The sequence below is a fragment of the Xiphophorus couchianus genome, chromosome 3 (assembly GCF_001444195.1).
Source record: "Xiphophorus couchianus chromosome 3, X_couchianus-1.0, whole genome shotgun sequence".
Taxonomy (NCBI): Eukaryota; Metazoa; Chordata; class Actinopteri; order Cyprinodontiformes; family Poeciliidae; genus Xiphophorus; species Xiphophorus couchianus.
The window spans coordinates 22690991-22707082 of record NC_040230.1 but is presented as its reverse complement, the minus strand read 5'-3'; the positions used below and the strand labels follow the sequence as shown (position 1 = coordinate 22707082).

At 36.3% G+C, this 16092-nt stretch overlaps 1 protein-coding gene across 3 annotated transcripts in view; it reads left to right on the top strand.

Annotated features, from left to right (window-relative positions):
* LOC114141800 (RNA-binding motif, single-stranded-interacting protein 3) overlaps positions 1 to 16092 on the top strand; it is a 132913-nt gene that overhangs the window by 62790 nt on the left and 54031 nt on the right. For all 3 annotated transcript variants that reach the window (XM_028012628.1, XM_028012626.1, XM_028012627.1), the window contains exon 4: positions 2209 to 2300. In XM_028012628.1, coding sequence (XP_027868429.1) covers positions 2209 to 2300 — 92 coding nt within the window. The remainder of the gene's footprint in view (positions 1 to 2208; positions 2301 to 16092) is intronic.

Genomic DNA, 16092 nt, shown 5'->3' with positions numbered 1-16092 from the left:
TCACCAAAAGAATAAAACAGCGTTTTTACTGTTGGTCCGTTTAGCTTCCTGTTTTCTGATGAAGTCTCGTAGCTCTCTATGAATAAATAGCTGACATGCCATCATTCAAAGTACAGTTTTGTTCCTAGACGTTTGTTGGACTTTTTCTTACTTTATTTTTCAACACCTAATTTATTCTTAAAAACTCATTTTGTGTGTAAAATAGACTGATTCTGCTCAGCAACAGATTTCTCAGTACTTGTATATTAATAAAACTGTGCCTAATTAGAAAGTGGAGTCCAACATTGGCTCAGTTAGCAACACTGTTGCCTTTCAGCAAGAACATTCCTGGTTCATACCACAGTGTGTGGTTTTTGAACCTTATTTGTTCTTATATGGGCATTTGTGTCTCTATGCTGCCCAGTGATAGACTGGCGACCTGTCCAGATTGTACCCTGCCTCTCACCTTTTGACCTCTGGAGATAGGCACCATCTTGTCCTTCAAGGATCAATGGATTATTTAGAAAAGAGATTTAAAGGTTTTACAGACTTGGAAACAGCTATTTATTGAATCATGTCTGTTTTTGTTTTAATGGAGACTTTAAAGCTTTCCTGCTCTAAATTTTTAATTAGACATTATTTTTTAATCATTCAGGCATATTCATTTCACCGATTTTCAAGCAGAGAACATTATCCAGGCTACACAGGAATAAATCAGCCTGGCATACATGTTATGTGCTGAATCAATCAATCCTCTGTGTTTAAACAGTAACTCATCCGTCAGTGTAAGAAATGCCTACATTTTCAAAATCCGGTGGAATAAAATAAGAACATTTTATCAAGGTGATAAATGCTGTGTGCATTGGTATCTTGGTAAGATTTGTCGCTCTTCTTGCACTAAAATTGATAAATAAGCAGCATTGTAATTCTTGTGCACATAGACCATATTTTTTTTCTTCTTTTTTTTTATATCTGTATCTGTGCTTGTCTTTACAGGTCAAAGTAAATTGCAAATGCATTTTGTATGTTTATGTATCCGCTTTTCTGAGGTCGTGTAACCCTATTTTGGCTAAATTATGGGTTTCTCATTAGCCAGCGTATAAATATTTGCATGCGCAGGGCAGATCTTGCTATAAAAGCAGCTTGCTGCCTTTGAACAATTAAAAAAGAAGAAAAAAATCTGCTGCTTATCAGCAAAACAGAGTGTGGCTCCAAATTAGGGAGAAGGAAGAAAGAAAGACAGGAACAGATGTTACGAGTGAAATGTTTGTCTATGGGTGAATGTACAAGAGAAAATCCCTCATTCTAAGGACATTTTTATTGAAAATTGTAGCAAGTTAGACTGTAAACATAAGGTTTGCATACTTGTTTTAGGACTCAGCCCAGTCAGAGTTATTGTTCTTTTCGAATGTTGTTGTTTTGCCCTCATCCGTGGGGCATAAGGTTCTCGTAATTTGCTCACATTTTCAACACACAAGCGCACCCCATCTGTCTGTTACATTTCAGAGAGACTGAGGACAGCCTGTCTGTTGACATCTCTTCCCAGCTTTCAGCCATGTGACCTAGTAAAGCAGGACAGGCACTATTTCTGAAAGTGGAGATTTATGAGTGCGTTCGGACCTTTTGTCCTCCAGATCTTCCTGTAGGGCCCAACCCATGTCCCGGGAGCCCCAGAGCTCTAACAGATGCACAGACACTAAGAGAGACTAAATAAATAAATAAATAATGTGCTTTGTTTGAAAAAGAAACAACAACAGCAAAAGAAAACTGGAAATATATAAAGTGCAGAAACAGAATGACATTCCATGAAATGCAATACTGATGCTAGCAAATGACAAAATGTAATCATATAGCTAAACATTGACAAGGCTGTACAAAAAATAGAAACTTGCTGAAACTTGAATCCCCAATCAAACATAAAAATCAATCTGTTTATCATTGTAGGCTAAAATCTAAATCAGCCAGTTTGACGTTTTCATGAAATATGTGACCTGACTTGATTTTGACCCATTAAATCATTTTATAGCTTGCTGAAGACAAAATAAGATCTGTTTCCTGAGCAGAATTGCACTTGCTTGCCAACATATTTGAGAATTCTTTCTGACCTTAGCTTCTTGTTTTCATTCTTTTTGTTTTGTTTTGTCCTAAAACTACTTGTCTTTCCCATCACTGGTTTCATTTTTTTTTCTTTTTCATTCTTACCTCTCTTGTTTGGTTTTCTGTTTGCAGGCTATGGCTTTGTGGACTTTGACAGCCCTGCGGCAGCCCAGAAGGCTGTGGCCTCGCTCAAAGCCAGTGGAGTCCAGGCACAGATGGCGAAGGTAAGGTTCATCTCACCCCACTCCCTCTGGTCTGGTGAACGTCTGGGTGTGATGCGCTGTTTTGGTAGTTGGAGGTTTTGATAAAACTAACAAGAGTTTATGTTTGTGGATGTAGAAGACTACCTAAATTTTACAATGGAGGAAAACATTTCTACAGTGATTTTTGGGCTTACTGTATGTTATGGTTGCTCATATTGGACTGACTGGTGCCATTACCATTGAGTCAAAGAGCATACTGTGCAACTGGTGAATTTCATAATGTATATTTTTGTGTTGACATTATTCAAGAATTTTACAAGACAGTAAAATTGGAAACCATTCTACATCCTATAGTTTCTTTATTTTTTGCTCCTATGTACATCAGCTTTCCTATGTAGTATTCCTATTTCTTCTGTTTTACTTAGAAATTGAACATGCATTTGTATGTCTCTTGAACCCTTCCACATTTTGTGAAATTTAAACCGAAAAGATTTATTTTATGGGGAAGACAAACACAAAGTTGTGCCTGTTTCTGAAGAAAAATGGAAAACAACAACAAAGGTTTGTTCTCAGTCAGATTGGATGAAAATTATCTGTGAATATTAGTTTTTAAATATTGCCCCAAATTAGTAACTGTATTCATGCCATGAAAGAAGAACATCTCCACAGCATGACACTGTCACCAACTTGTTTCAAAATGGGAGTGGTGTGTTCAGTAACGGATTCTCTTCTTGTCACTTTTCTGTAAAGACCCAATTTGTGGGAGACTAATGGTTGTTATGTTGGCATTTTTCCAACTTAGTGGTGGATCTCTGCTTCTTCAATTTCATGTGTGTCATATGCCATACACACAAAAAATACTATTTTCCTTCTACTTCACCGTTATGTCCTATTTTGACATAGAATCTCAATAAAACACACTGAAGTTTATAGTCTTAGTGAAACAAAATGTAAACAGAGGTGAAAAGACATGATGCAATGTAAATGGAACTTAAGTTACTTTATTGTTCTTTCACATAAGTCTTAAGCAAACTCACTAATCTCAAAAGTGGGGTCATGGTGGAACTGCGTCCCGTCTGATAGCTGCTGAGCCACAGATATAAAACACTTTTCAAATAAACGCCTATTGAGCAATGTCAGATTCTTTAATGACTTCCTCAAAGACAATGAATTTTACACACAAAATCATTATGGTGTCATTAGCAAGACCGACTCACTCCTTCTAATCATTATGGTCCACTTGAAAATCATCCAGTTATTAGAGAGATATTGGGTCCTAAAGATTTTTTAAAAATCTGTCCAACACCTCCTGCATAGATATGGTCAAATCTTCCTCCGAGGTCTATGATGATAGCTTCAAAATACAAAGCTTAGGACTTTTAGACAGCAGTTAACTGTGCAATATTAGTGGCTGAGAACACAGTCACATTTTGAGAGTTCCTAAAGAGTGAAGAAAAAAATATAGGTAAGAAATGGATTTATGGATAGATAGATGTGTACCAATAAACATAAATGGGTGGTGTTAAAAAGTTTTAGTTTTTTTTTTCTTTCAGGGGTGGTCAGTGACTTTTAAGAATTCAAATAGTTGCTACAGTAAAAATAAATTGAAGGGAACTTTAGAAGTTTTTTTAAAGACGTTTTCCCCCCAAAAATCCAGTAGTAACACAGATCAGCTGTATATACGTGGACGCCTTGTATTGGTGTCATGATAATATGGCTGAATTCCATGTTCTAGCATTATCCCTTGCATTTATACTATCCCTCTCATTATCCACTGGCACCCAATTTAGGAGGTGGTTAAAATATGACACTGATAAATGGGACATTCCTTCAGAAAGCATGATGGCTGATGGTTTTTATATCACCACCTGAAGGAAGTTTCAATAGACACTGAAAGAGGTTGGGTAATCCAAGAAAATTAAATTCAGCGTAAATTGTCTGTAACTTTATTGCCGCATACTTCCCTTTCTGAGGCAGAAGAGTACAATTAAGATGGGCCAGTCTTCAGGCAGCTGGAGCATCCCACTGCATTAAACAGCAGCAAACCTCTAGGCCACCTTTGCCATTTCCTTCCATTAAACCTCTTTTCATTAGCCTCCCATCTCTCATTTTGTTCCTAACGGATTTCGCAGCGCGAGCATTAGCAGCAGAGGGGTTGTGATGTGTTTAGCGGGTGTTCTAGAAAGAAGACCCCTACAACGCCTCAGGGATTAGGCTTTCCAGAGAGATGGAATAGAGGGCAAAAAGTCAATTCCAAATGAAATTACACATACTTCTTACTGTGTCATGAGCTAATTATGGAGAAAGCCACTCATTTCCCACCTAGTTTTGTTGCAGTGTGCAGCTAGCTAACTCAAATGCGGTTCCAGCGTGTAGCATTTTGTGTTAGTACGCTAATTGGGTTTCGCTGAATCTTGATTTTAATTAAACTGCTGGGAAAAATGCTTATTATTTCTTTAAATTGTCTTCATTAAGCATAGTCTGATGTGAGATTGTGAGAGTACAATAACCTTGAGTAAAAATGCTGTTGCTTTGAGATGTGTTGAGAAAAAAAAAAAGAACTTTAGTTGGTTATTGTGTGGCACTGTGTCAGAGCGGGTCCATCATATTCAGGTTGTAGTCCTTAATCGATGTACTATTACAGAACTGGGCTCTTTACTGTATGTCTTACTGCATGGCCTCTCTTTCTGCTCTTCTTCCTGTCAAGTTACTAATGAAAAACGTAAATTTCACCACAAAATCTAAAAAAAATGCCTGCCATGAACTTGTTGTACCTGCTTTTATTTAAAACAGAAAACCAAAATGAGTCACAGAGCCGCTAAATGATTAGTACAACTAAATTAATGCTATATACAATATTTAGCTATTTTTTTATTAATAGTAACTTGTTAATTAGTCGGACTATCTGCATGGGTTGGGTGTCTGGAGTGAACCTCTTCATAGCTGTTCTAATTGTAGCTTTCCCACTGTAGTTTTAGAACAGGTTTATCCTAATAGCAGTGATGGATGGCGCTCCCTTACTTTACTCATAATGTCTTATGTTTTTCACGACCAGAAAGGTTTCTGACAGCAGAATTTATGTTTTTTTATGAGCAATGAAAAATGATTGAGAGCTAAATAAGCTAAACAACACAACAGATCAACTGATCAGCCATTTAAATTTTGACATTAGTCAGTAGGCATCTTCCTCACTTGTTCAAGATATTCAAACTGGAAAAAGGATGAGATTTGTGAAAACTGCAAATATGGTCAGGAAGACTGTAAAACAATATTCTCCGTTACAAACATCCCCTGAAGTTCTTTTAGTTCTGGGTTGGTTTGATATTTTCGACTTTGCGACTGGAAATGATGAAGCTGAGCCAAAGGGTCATTCTCAGTCTCAGGAGGTTCTGCTTCTGAGAGAAATATCTGGACTGTAAAGGTTGCACTGGAACTGGAAAGACTTTGAGGCTCTAAAAGACAGGAGGTCATCTTGAGGTAGTTATCACTGAAGAATGTGCAAATAGTTTGACAGATTTATCCAAATTTAAACAACTGATTCAGTTTCAAATCCACGTCCAAAGAGAGTAAAGCACATTTTTGTTGCTGTTTTTACTGTCATTTCACTAAGGAGGTTCAGCTAGAACCAAGCCGTTACCATCTTGTTCCCATATACATTCATATGTGCTAAATGTATATGGACACAACAGAAGACTAAAGCTTGTCTTCTGTTTATTATATTTATTCTCCAATTAAATTTAAGAGTTCTTCTTTTTGTTAGATCTTAAAGTCTCAGAATATCATGACGTGTTCCTTGTTGGAGTTGGTTATGTACTGACAACATTTAGGTAAGCAGATCCATCTTTGAAAAAAGTTTCAGATTTTAAAAGACAAACGACAGGATATAAAGTGCAACATTATTATTTTTTAAATTAACTTATGGAAAGTTCTTTCCTCGTTTAGATCGGCCTCCAAATAGACTGGACAAATGTGGCATGAAAATGAAGCAGACGCATCTGAAATTATATTGGTTTAATGATTTGTAGGTTGTGATAGGAGGGTCAAACTATCAAATTTGTAGAGGTTAAGCCCACACTTAAACCATCATTATCAATGTGACTTGCTTCTTGCTGCTTGTCTCAAGAAACAGCAATTCAAACACACTTCAAGATGCTTCATTGCTTACAGAATATTTGCAGCTCTACAGACATTTTCATACATTAAAACATGATCCAAGGACTCCATCATGACAGCATAGCACAGGAGAAAAATGGCTTGGTCCTCTCAAACATAGACACCTGATACCTCAATGAAGGTGCCTATATTTCCAGTGACCTAGAGACTCAGTATCTCACACATAGCTAAAAAAATGAGTCTTATATAGTAACTGATCTAAGAAAGTGGGAAAATTACAACATGGATGGTTGTAAAATGTTGTGCTCAAGCTTATGGAGAAGCATGAAAAGAAATTATTAGTTGAATAAAACAAAAAAAGTGGAATATTTCTGTTGCTTATATAATTTTAGGTGATTTCTTTTATACTGTACTCTGGTTTTTTTTATTTGTAAATAGCTTCTGCTTTTAACATTTGCATGTCTCTGTTTCTTTTTCTATTTCTTAAGTGCTTTTGCCTTTCCTTCTTTGATTTTGTTGTTTTACTGCTGCACTCTTTGCAGTGCTTAAAAGATTAAAGAGCTGCTATTTGCTTATGGTCATAAAACCCTATACATTCTAAATTTCTTGTCAGTGTTATAAAACCTCTTCAGTGTTTCTAGTATTAAGGGTCCTTAATCACAAGACCCAAGCTGAGTCTTAAATCCCCTCCTACATAAATATACCCATCCTCTGGCAACTATTTGGATACGTGAACACATTTGACCATGCTTCTAAATTTGTCCGAGCTGTTTGTACTGTAAGAACACCCCAAAAAAGGAGACTGAGTTTCTTCTCAGGCACCCAGAACTAGTGCAAGTGGAAAAGATGAATTGTATTCTTGTGGGGGTGTGTGAGTATATGCAAAAGTCCTGATTTATTTTTTCAAGTTAGCATATGATCATCTCATCACTTAACATTCTTTGTTTTTCTCTTCTGTTGTTCATGCACAAACTGTTTGAAAACACCTGCTCTCATACACATGTTGTAATTCTTTCATAAACAGAAAAGAAAACTGAAAAGTCTAATTTTATTAGGTTTTTAACTACAGTCAATTTTAACCATTAATACTATTAATTCAGTACAGGTGGTCTCTTTAACTCAAAAAATTCAAAGTATACTGAATAGCTGCCAAATACTGAAGGCTGAATTTATAATGGAGAAAAAACTCTCTCAGTTAATGTCCGTCTATCCATTGTCTGTACCCTCTTATCTTTGAAAGAGACCCATGCAAGTACTGAGCAGAAGAACAGAACAAATCAATGTACGGGTGTGTTGTAACTTTCTTCAACTGAATAGTAAGAAAACTGAAGTTATCATTTTTGGATGTAAAGAGGAACTATGAAGAGTTAGTGCAAAGCTTCAGCTGTTACATCTAGAAACTAGTGATCAGGCGCAAAATAAGAATTCTGCTTCCAGCTGGAAGGAGTTTGTTTATGCCATTAAAACTGCATTAGCTTTTTTTCCCCTTTTTTTTTTGTGAGCTGAGCTTCAGACAAGAGTTGTTATACCATAATTCAGTAACTGTCAAAAAACAAAGCAAAGTAAAACAAAAATCACTCAACCTACAAAAGGCGTAGCCTTGTGTAAACGGTTGATAAATTTGTCCAATTGCCCATCCTTATTGTATTGTCTAGTCTAAGAAGTATTAGCAAGTCCTCACAAACCTTTTATTGTCTATGCCCACATGTGTGCACAGACACTCATCACAAGCTAGCAGGAAAAACCGCTGCTTTTCTCTGTGAAATATCTGACGTTTGCCACCAGAAACACTTTGTTCACCCCTAAACCAAGGTACTGGTATATGATGTCAAAGTGAACTGCATTACAGTTAAAAAGGGGCAAAAATGTGAGCTCCATTTCTGAATTTGTTCATTTGACGGTGTTTATGTGCAACACTAGATACATAGAAATATGCCCTTTTATTTTCCTTTGTATGACTTACTGAAACTGTGGGGTACATTTGTATTAAGTACACCAAATTGTTCATATGTTAGAAGCTTGTTGTTCAATAAAAGTAAAGAACAATTTGAAAAATGTTCCATTTGTTTTGAGCAACATCTTTTTTAAACGATTTGCAGGAACAATAATCTTGCTTTCTTTTGAATATACTTGAGAAGGCATTGAAGGTCCACAGCATCAGATAAATTAAATCAGTTCAAATTCACTTTTATGTTGGGTTGATCTCAAGACTTTTTGAGACTTTTTCTGAGGTCAAATTTTGATTGTCTTTGCAAAATTTAGTACATTGGTGAAATGTGAATGTTGTAACTAACTTTTTCTGCAAATTTCATCAGAATATTTTCAGCCTGTCCAACACTCAGTTCTCCAGATTCAATCAGAAAAAAATATTAAAAAGCAAATCATTCCCCAAAGAAAGATGCTGCCATCAACACATTTGACTGGAGGGACAGTAATAATGAGGACTTACTCAGTATTCATAGTCCACACATGGAGATGGATTTCATGGCCAAATGGGCAAATATTTGCTTGATCATATTAGAAACACAAATCAGTCAAAAAATGTGGTTTGGATTGTCATTGTGTGTGAAGATTATCATATGTAGATGTACTGTATATGGAGAGGAAAATTAATTCACCTCATTGTAAGAAGCTATAGCAGAAGAGCAGGAATAGTGGAAGTGACATACAGTGAATGCCTCTGGGGCTTAACATGACTCCAGGCCACTTACATCACAACTTGCCAGTGCATTGTGAGTTTCTCTCTCTGATATTCTCTACACATAAAAAAAAAACTTCAGTTTGGTCCTGATTGAACTAAAAGAAATTCTCTACCATCTATGACTAAATATCGACAGTAAAGTAAAAAAAAAAAAAAAAAATATGAGTCTGGGTTTATCAGGAGAGACGGCTGTATTGAGCTGTGTGTCTTTAGCGTAATCACTCATCCAATGATGGGACCTAAACCTGAGCCTTGTGGGACACCATATATCATAATATTCTGATAAACATTATCCTGCATTTAAAAACAACTGTCTTTTGTTGAGATATGAGTTGAACCACTTGAACCACTCCTTCACACGTTCAGTTCATGGTGAATACTGTGGGAGTTAATTTGGTTAATCAGTTAAAAACTGAGAACAAGGATGTTGCTAGTTGAATACAAATTTTGCAGACATTGATATTAGTACAACAATCGATCATATTGAATTTGCAGGACCAATAAGATTTCAGGTATTTTTGCTTTGCAGTGTTGTCTGAATCTTATTAGAAAAAAAATGAAAACAAGCTTTTGTCAACATATAACATGCAAAACATCTGCAAGGATGGATGAGCCATATATTTTCCTCAGACAATCGGGACATTTGAAATAAGATTAAACCAATAAACAAATCATGAACACAAAAATCTATGTGGTTCATAAGAGATCATGTGAGATATGTAAGAGATAATTGCTGCCTGAGTGGGTGAAAAAAAAATTGGCTGTTTACCTCTCTGTGTAAGCAGGCTGAAAATCATGTGGCAACTTCAAAGTGAACCACAATTAGAGTGACTTTCTGACAGGATCCATGAATTAATTAGAAGCCAGCCAATGCAAGATTAGACCTGCATGTGTTCAGATCTGTTCGTGGTGAGAAACCTTTACCCACTAAACTCTGCTTCTTGTCCCGACATCTTCTTTGTGGCAGGTGTGTGTCTTGATTGTGAAATAAATGGGACGAGAAGAAAATTCAGTGAGACAAGGCGGTGGGTAGAAGAAAAACTGTGTGGTGTATGTGTGTGCATTCTGTAGTCACAAGTCTTCTTGGTAATTACTGTTGACCTGAAAGATGATTGCTGCTACAGCTGTACTCTGTCTCTTCTCTGCCGGTTCACTCAGAGTTAGTTTTTATGTCTGCTTGTCTTCCTTCCTGCTGTCTCTTTGTGTTAGTTACCCTTGTAATAAGTTCAGTCTAAGACTTATGTTTAAATCTTAGGTTTTTTTTCTTTTCTTTCCATAATAGTTCTAGTTAATTTTGTCTTAGATTTTATTTTTTCTATGCTCTTTGTGTTTTCACTCTTTACCCTAACGTCTCTGTTGGATTAGGCAAAGAATTAAACAAGGAAAATGTTGTGATATGTGTGACATGAATGTAAAATACTGTAAAAGCAAACATAGGGAAATTGATTCGTAGTGAAACATGTTTGGGTTTTAGTTCAATTCAATTCAGGTTGTTACTTGTTTTTCCACAAACTCTACAAAGCTTATAATATCTCTCACTATCTCTCTGTCGGTGTGTGTGTGTGTGTGCAATAACATGACCACAGGGCCAAGGTCACTATGTTAATTAGAGAGACGGTGCCACTAGCAGTGACACTTCACACCTCCCTCTATTAGTCTCTCCATTTCTTCTTCTCCCCTCCATTTTGTCCTTGACTCCTCCTGTCTTTTTCTGCACATCTGATGCGTCTATTTTTTATTTTTTTTTGCATTTTCCTCCTTTCCTTTTTATCCTCTTTTGTCTAACCCCCTTGCAACCTCTGATTTGTCTATATATAAAGCAACCATATAAGGTTGTTGAATGTCATCTAAAACACATAGCTTTGTAATTCATGGACTTATGCTCAGTAGTTTTCTGTAGTGCTAGACTAATAGGTAGTGTTAGACTTGCTCTATCTTTTGATATGCCTCCTTGATAAGGCAGTACATTACAAGTTCTAGGTTTCAGTAAATTGTGTTCTGTGGATACTAACAAAAAAAATTGATGTTGTTGTCATGTTGCCATATTTATCCCCAGTAAACTCTATGGTATTACTTTATTTTAGCAGTTTTCAAAGCCGGTACCAGCATCCCTAAAGTGAATAGAAAGTGGCACACAGTCGGTATGAACGGTGCCATCTTAGATGGCTCCGCTTCATAACCCAAAATGTAATGTGTAAAAAAAAGCCATAACTACTCAATACAAAATAATGAGTGAAAACAGTGAAGAATAGCAACAGTAGGTCGTAAATTGTAGCTGTCTTTTCTCACTGTTTAATTCCTTCATCTTTCTCCAAATTATTATCCCCCGCACACGGACAACAAAAGACAAATGCACCCGAACCCTCACAGTACAGGGCTGCTAATGCAAAGTTAATGCAATTATAGTGCAGTTGATGGTAGTGCATGTTTAGGCCAGAGCAGATTTAATTCAGTCTTGTTTCTGTCGTGTACGATCCCTCTGTTTCCTCTTATATCTCAACCCTCCTCATACTGGCTTTATTTTGGGCAACAACATGTTTTGTCCAGTTCTCAAAAACACAGAGGGAATCAAAGGGGACAGATAAAATCCAGCTAAAAACGTGTAGCTTTGTGAATTCTCTTAAAATTATTCACATGAATTAGTGCAGTAGTTATGTTGCAGCACTCAGTCACAAAGGAATTTAAAACTTGAGTCTCCCAGATAACAAGGTGGCAATTTTATATCCAGTTCCTACCCATTCAAGTACCAAGTCCTGTCTGGTTTCCCTGTGACAAGACTTGGGTCCTGTTTGTTTTACTTGCTTGTATAAGAGAAAGATGTGTTGTGCTTTAATAGAAAAACTTTAAATATGCCAAAAGTTGTGGATGCCTTTGAGTCAAGTGAAGGATTTGTAAATTGTTTAGAACAAGTAGTAATAGTAGCAATAAAACAGATCTCAAAGTTGTTTTTGTTTTTAACTTTCCAAATTGTTCTCAAGTTCTACAAATGGACTGCTACTCCTACTATATCGTGCAGTATTACTTTCAGAAACACAAGACACTCTTATTACTGATTATTATTATAATAAATTGTTTTCCTTGCCACCTGGGTGACTTTTATAATGACTGTAAACTGGAGCTTCTGTCCTAAAGAAGCTTCTACAGCTTCTTCTGCAAAAGAAAAAAAAAAGTCCAACAATGCGAGTTAGAAACTACGGGTGTAAGAACCCATAGAGAGACAACAGAAACCAGAGCTGCCATAAACTTATGAAGTTCAAATACAATGTAACTGTCAGTCTTAACAACTTAACATATGAACATTTAACATATATACTGTATATGTACATATGAACAACAATCATTTTTTGAAAATATTAGAAGTGAATGGCTAATCATATACATCTTAATTTATTTATGGTCATTTCAAACTACATTTGTCGAAAGCCTCATATTTAATTAAATATGTCTGGAATTCATGCACGTCCTTGCAGTTTTAGTTTTCCTGAGTTCCACAAAAAGAAGGAAGCAAAAACTGACACATATGGCTACGATCACAGGAAAAGGGAATATGCAGCTGGACTGCACAGAGAGGCGGTGCCTGGTTTATTCTGTACAGATCTATAAGTACGGAGATAACTGGAAAGCACTTTAAAGAGGCTATCCTCACATTCTATCTCTCAGTGGAATTAGTCTTTCAGTGTAGCACCGAAGCAGCCAAGGATACACAGAGAGATTGATCGAGTGAAAGCTCAGTCCAAACCATAGCATGCGGGGTTAGAGGGAGATCAACAGAATGTGGAGTGGTCAGCCTTAGATGGAGAATTTCAGAGTGATAAAGGAGACGGAGGAAAGACATAAAGCAAGTAAAAACGACCTAATTAAAGAAGAAGTTGGAGAAAGAAAGAAAAAAAGCGACTTTTATCTCAGGCACATATTTAGGCATATATGCACAGTGCCTTGCGAAAGTTGTTCACACCACTTGACTTTTTTTACACTCTGTCTTGCTTCAGTTGCAAGCTTGAATATATTGTCTTGGCTTTTATATCCAACAAAAAGTAACACATACTAGTGAAGTGCAAAGAAAATGATAAGATGTTTCCTTATTTTTTTTTTCAAAAAAAAAAAATAAAAAAATAAAAAAATTGAAAAGCGTGGTTTGTTTTTGGATTCATTCTTGTTTGCTCTGATGACCCCACATAAAATAATTGGCTACGAAGTGTCTTCAGAAGTTAATTAATTTTGTCAGAGGCTTTCATAGTCTTTTTAGAGTGCAGGTGCTGAAGCTGGGAAAAAAAGTCCATCTTGTGTGGCACACGGAATCGTGCCACACAAGATGGCCTTCATAGTGTGAGATTTATTATAGGCACAACATGAATGTTATATATATATATATATACTGTATATATATATACTTATTTTAAATCATCTGATGCCGATGTTTTTAATAGTATCCGCCAGGGGAAAAACATCCACTCAAAACAAGGATGCACTTTAAGTGCACTATATAAAATTCTTAGGACTAATAAAAGGTAGAACACTGACTTAGTAACCAACCTTTAAACTCTAGCTTCATTTTTGTCCAGGTCTGTTTCATAAGTTGATTGTTTTAGGATGATTCTGTTGAACGACATATTAAAAACAGTGTCAAAGTTTCATTGGTTAATTTTTTAACAAAGGGGTACCAACAATTTTGTCCATGTGTTTACAACCAGAGGTACATTGGAACCTTTTACGTCAAAGAAATTTCATACATTAGAGTGGCCGCATCCAGGTCCGGTCCTAAATTAAATTGAGAATGCGTGGCTAGACTTAAAAATCAATGTTTATAGACATCTATTTAACATTACGTTACTTAACAAATGAGTAGTCTAGACATAAGAAGTCACTCAGTAAGGTGGAATATAAACGGCACCACTCTTTCCAGATCATTATTTGCTAAAAAAAAACACATTAAAAAAAAGGTTAAACATTGGCTATATTAATCCTTCAGCAAGTCTTTGCAATTAAGCATAGCAACCCGGCCCAAATAACTTATCTTCAGAAAGAAACATTATATCCTTTCACAACCGCCATTGTTCTTGGTGGCTGAAAGTATGTTTGTAGTTCATCACTGAACAGACAGCAGAATCAGCTCGATTCACAGTCCGACAGCATAATTCAGCCATCATTCAAACTTTGTGGACAGCAGCAGCAGAACAGCTCCTCCAGACAGAGAGTCTTTGGACTAAAATATCACAAATCAAATGCTGTAACCTTTTAGGATGTCTGCGTCTGCCCATGCACGCTGAAAACCAATGAAGATTTTTCTCTTGCATTGCCTTTCAATCTCACTGCTCTCCGTCGTCACCACTCTTTCCATATTATTATATTCTTTCATTCATTCAGATATCTCCATTGTACCAGTTGCTCATGAACTGTGTCGTCTGTGTCTTGCCTTGGGGTCAGCTTGGGTCTCTCTTGGTTACTTAAGTATACTGGGGAAAAACAGAAAAATTGTGGTGCAGGCAGCGCCGGTGGCTCCTAACAGCATTTACTCAAATGAAAGTGGCCTGGGGAGAGTAATTGCACCTGCATGGAAGAAATGGAATGAGTTTCTACATCAGCTCTGGGTGCTGTTACTTTGTTTTGATGGTTATTTATCAAGAGCAATTGCACTAAGATGTGTGGGGGATTTTCAGCTTTGAGAAAGAATCGGATGTGTGCATTTTGGATGGTGGTAATAAAAGATACATTTTCAACTTTTCGGGTTAAGAGATCCAAATTACAATTTCTTAGAGTTTCTCTTTCTCCTTTTGAATTCTACAATTTTTTTTCCATGAAATTGCTGTGCCTACAAGCTTTGATTAATTAATCTGATTGCTTTCCAAACAAAGATTGTATTGAAAGAGGAATTATTTCTTCTAAACAATCTATAAATCCTTCACTTGACTCAAAGGCAGCCACAATTTGTGGCGTATTTAAAGTTTGTGTTGTGCTTTCTCCTAAAGCACAACACATTTTAATAGAAGAAAACTCTAGGCTTTTGTAAAAAAAAAAGATCTTGAATTAAAAAGCCTATGAATAATCAAGACTTACACTCTACTAGCTGGTTGTCTAAATGCCTTTATCTCAGCTGATACCTTCCTCCTTCCAGGAAGCTATCACAGCCAAATGAAATGCCAGACCAGGTGTAGCTTCTCTTGAGTGAATAGAAAGCCAAAAATACTCTCTAAAATAACATGAAAGTTAAAATTATTCTGCTGAACCACAGTTCAAAACTAATGTCTGTTTTTCATTGGCTAATTTTCAGTAAATATTTACTTGTCTTTACTTTTGTTAGTATCAAGGTATTTCAGTGACCATTGTGGACTCATTCATTAACAGAGGGTTCCCAACAATTTTATCCATTGTCTGTGTCAGGATCTTGGGTTGTTTTGGGGTTTTCCCCTCCCTGGTTTTATAGTTTTGATGATTTGTTATCTGCGTTTTGTCTCAGATATTATTGTTGGTCTTAAGTTTCTGTTTCACTTTGGATCAGTCTGTTCTTAGTTATTTTAGCTAGATTATGTTTATTTCCTGCATTTACTTATTCTTGGTTACTGTTAGATTCATGTTCCTGCTAGAGTTCCTGGTTACGTACTGAACTACTAATATGAATTGCATCATTATTTGGGTGTGATCTCATGGCGCATCTCAACATAAATCTCATGAGATTTAAACTCTGCTTATTTCCATCTCGGTAGGTTTTACAAACCTTTGACTGAGCCTCATGACTTTGCAAATGAGAAGCTGTTCTTTGTTGAAATAAATGCATAGAGTGTCATTCTTGAGCTGTCCTTGGCAGAGGATATGATGGTAATTAAACTAGAGTTTCCTTAGTGGTCTTCCATGGGGACCATCTAATTTCAGCTGGTGTATATATGTGTATTAGGAGCAGGGAAAATGGTTTGAGCCTGTGTGCACATTATTTAGATGGAATAGCTTTACTTCAATGTTTCTATGTGTGCTTTTGCTCAGCTTAATATCTATGTGTGACCACCC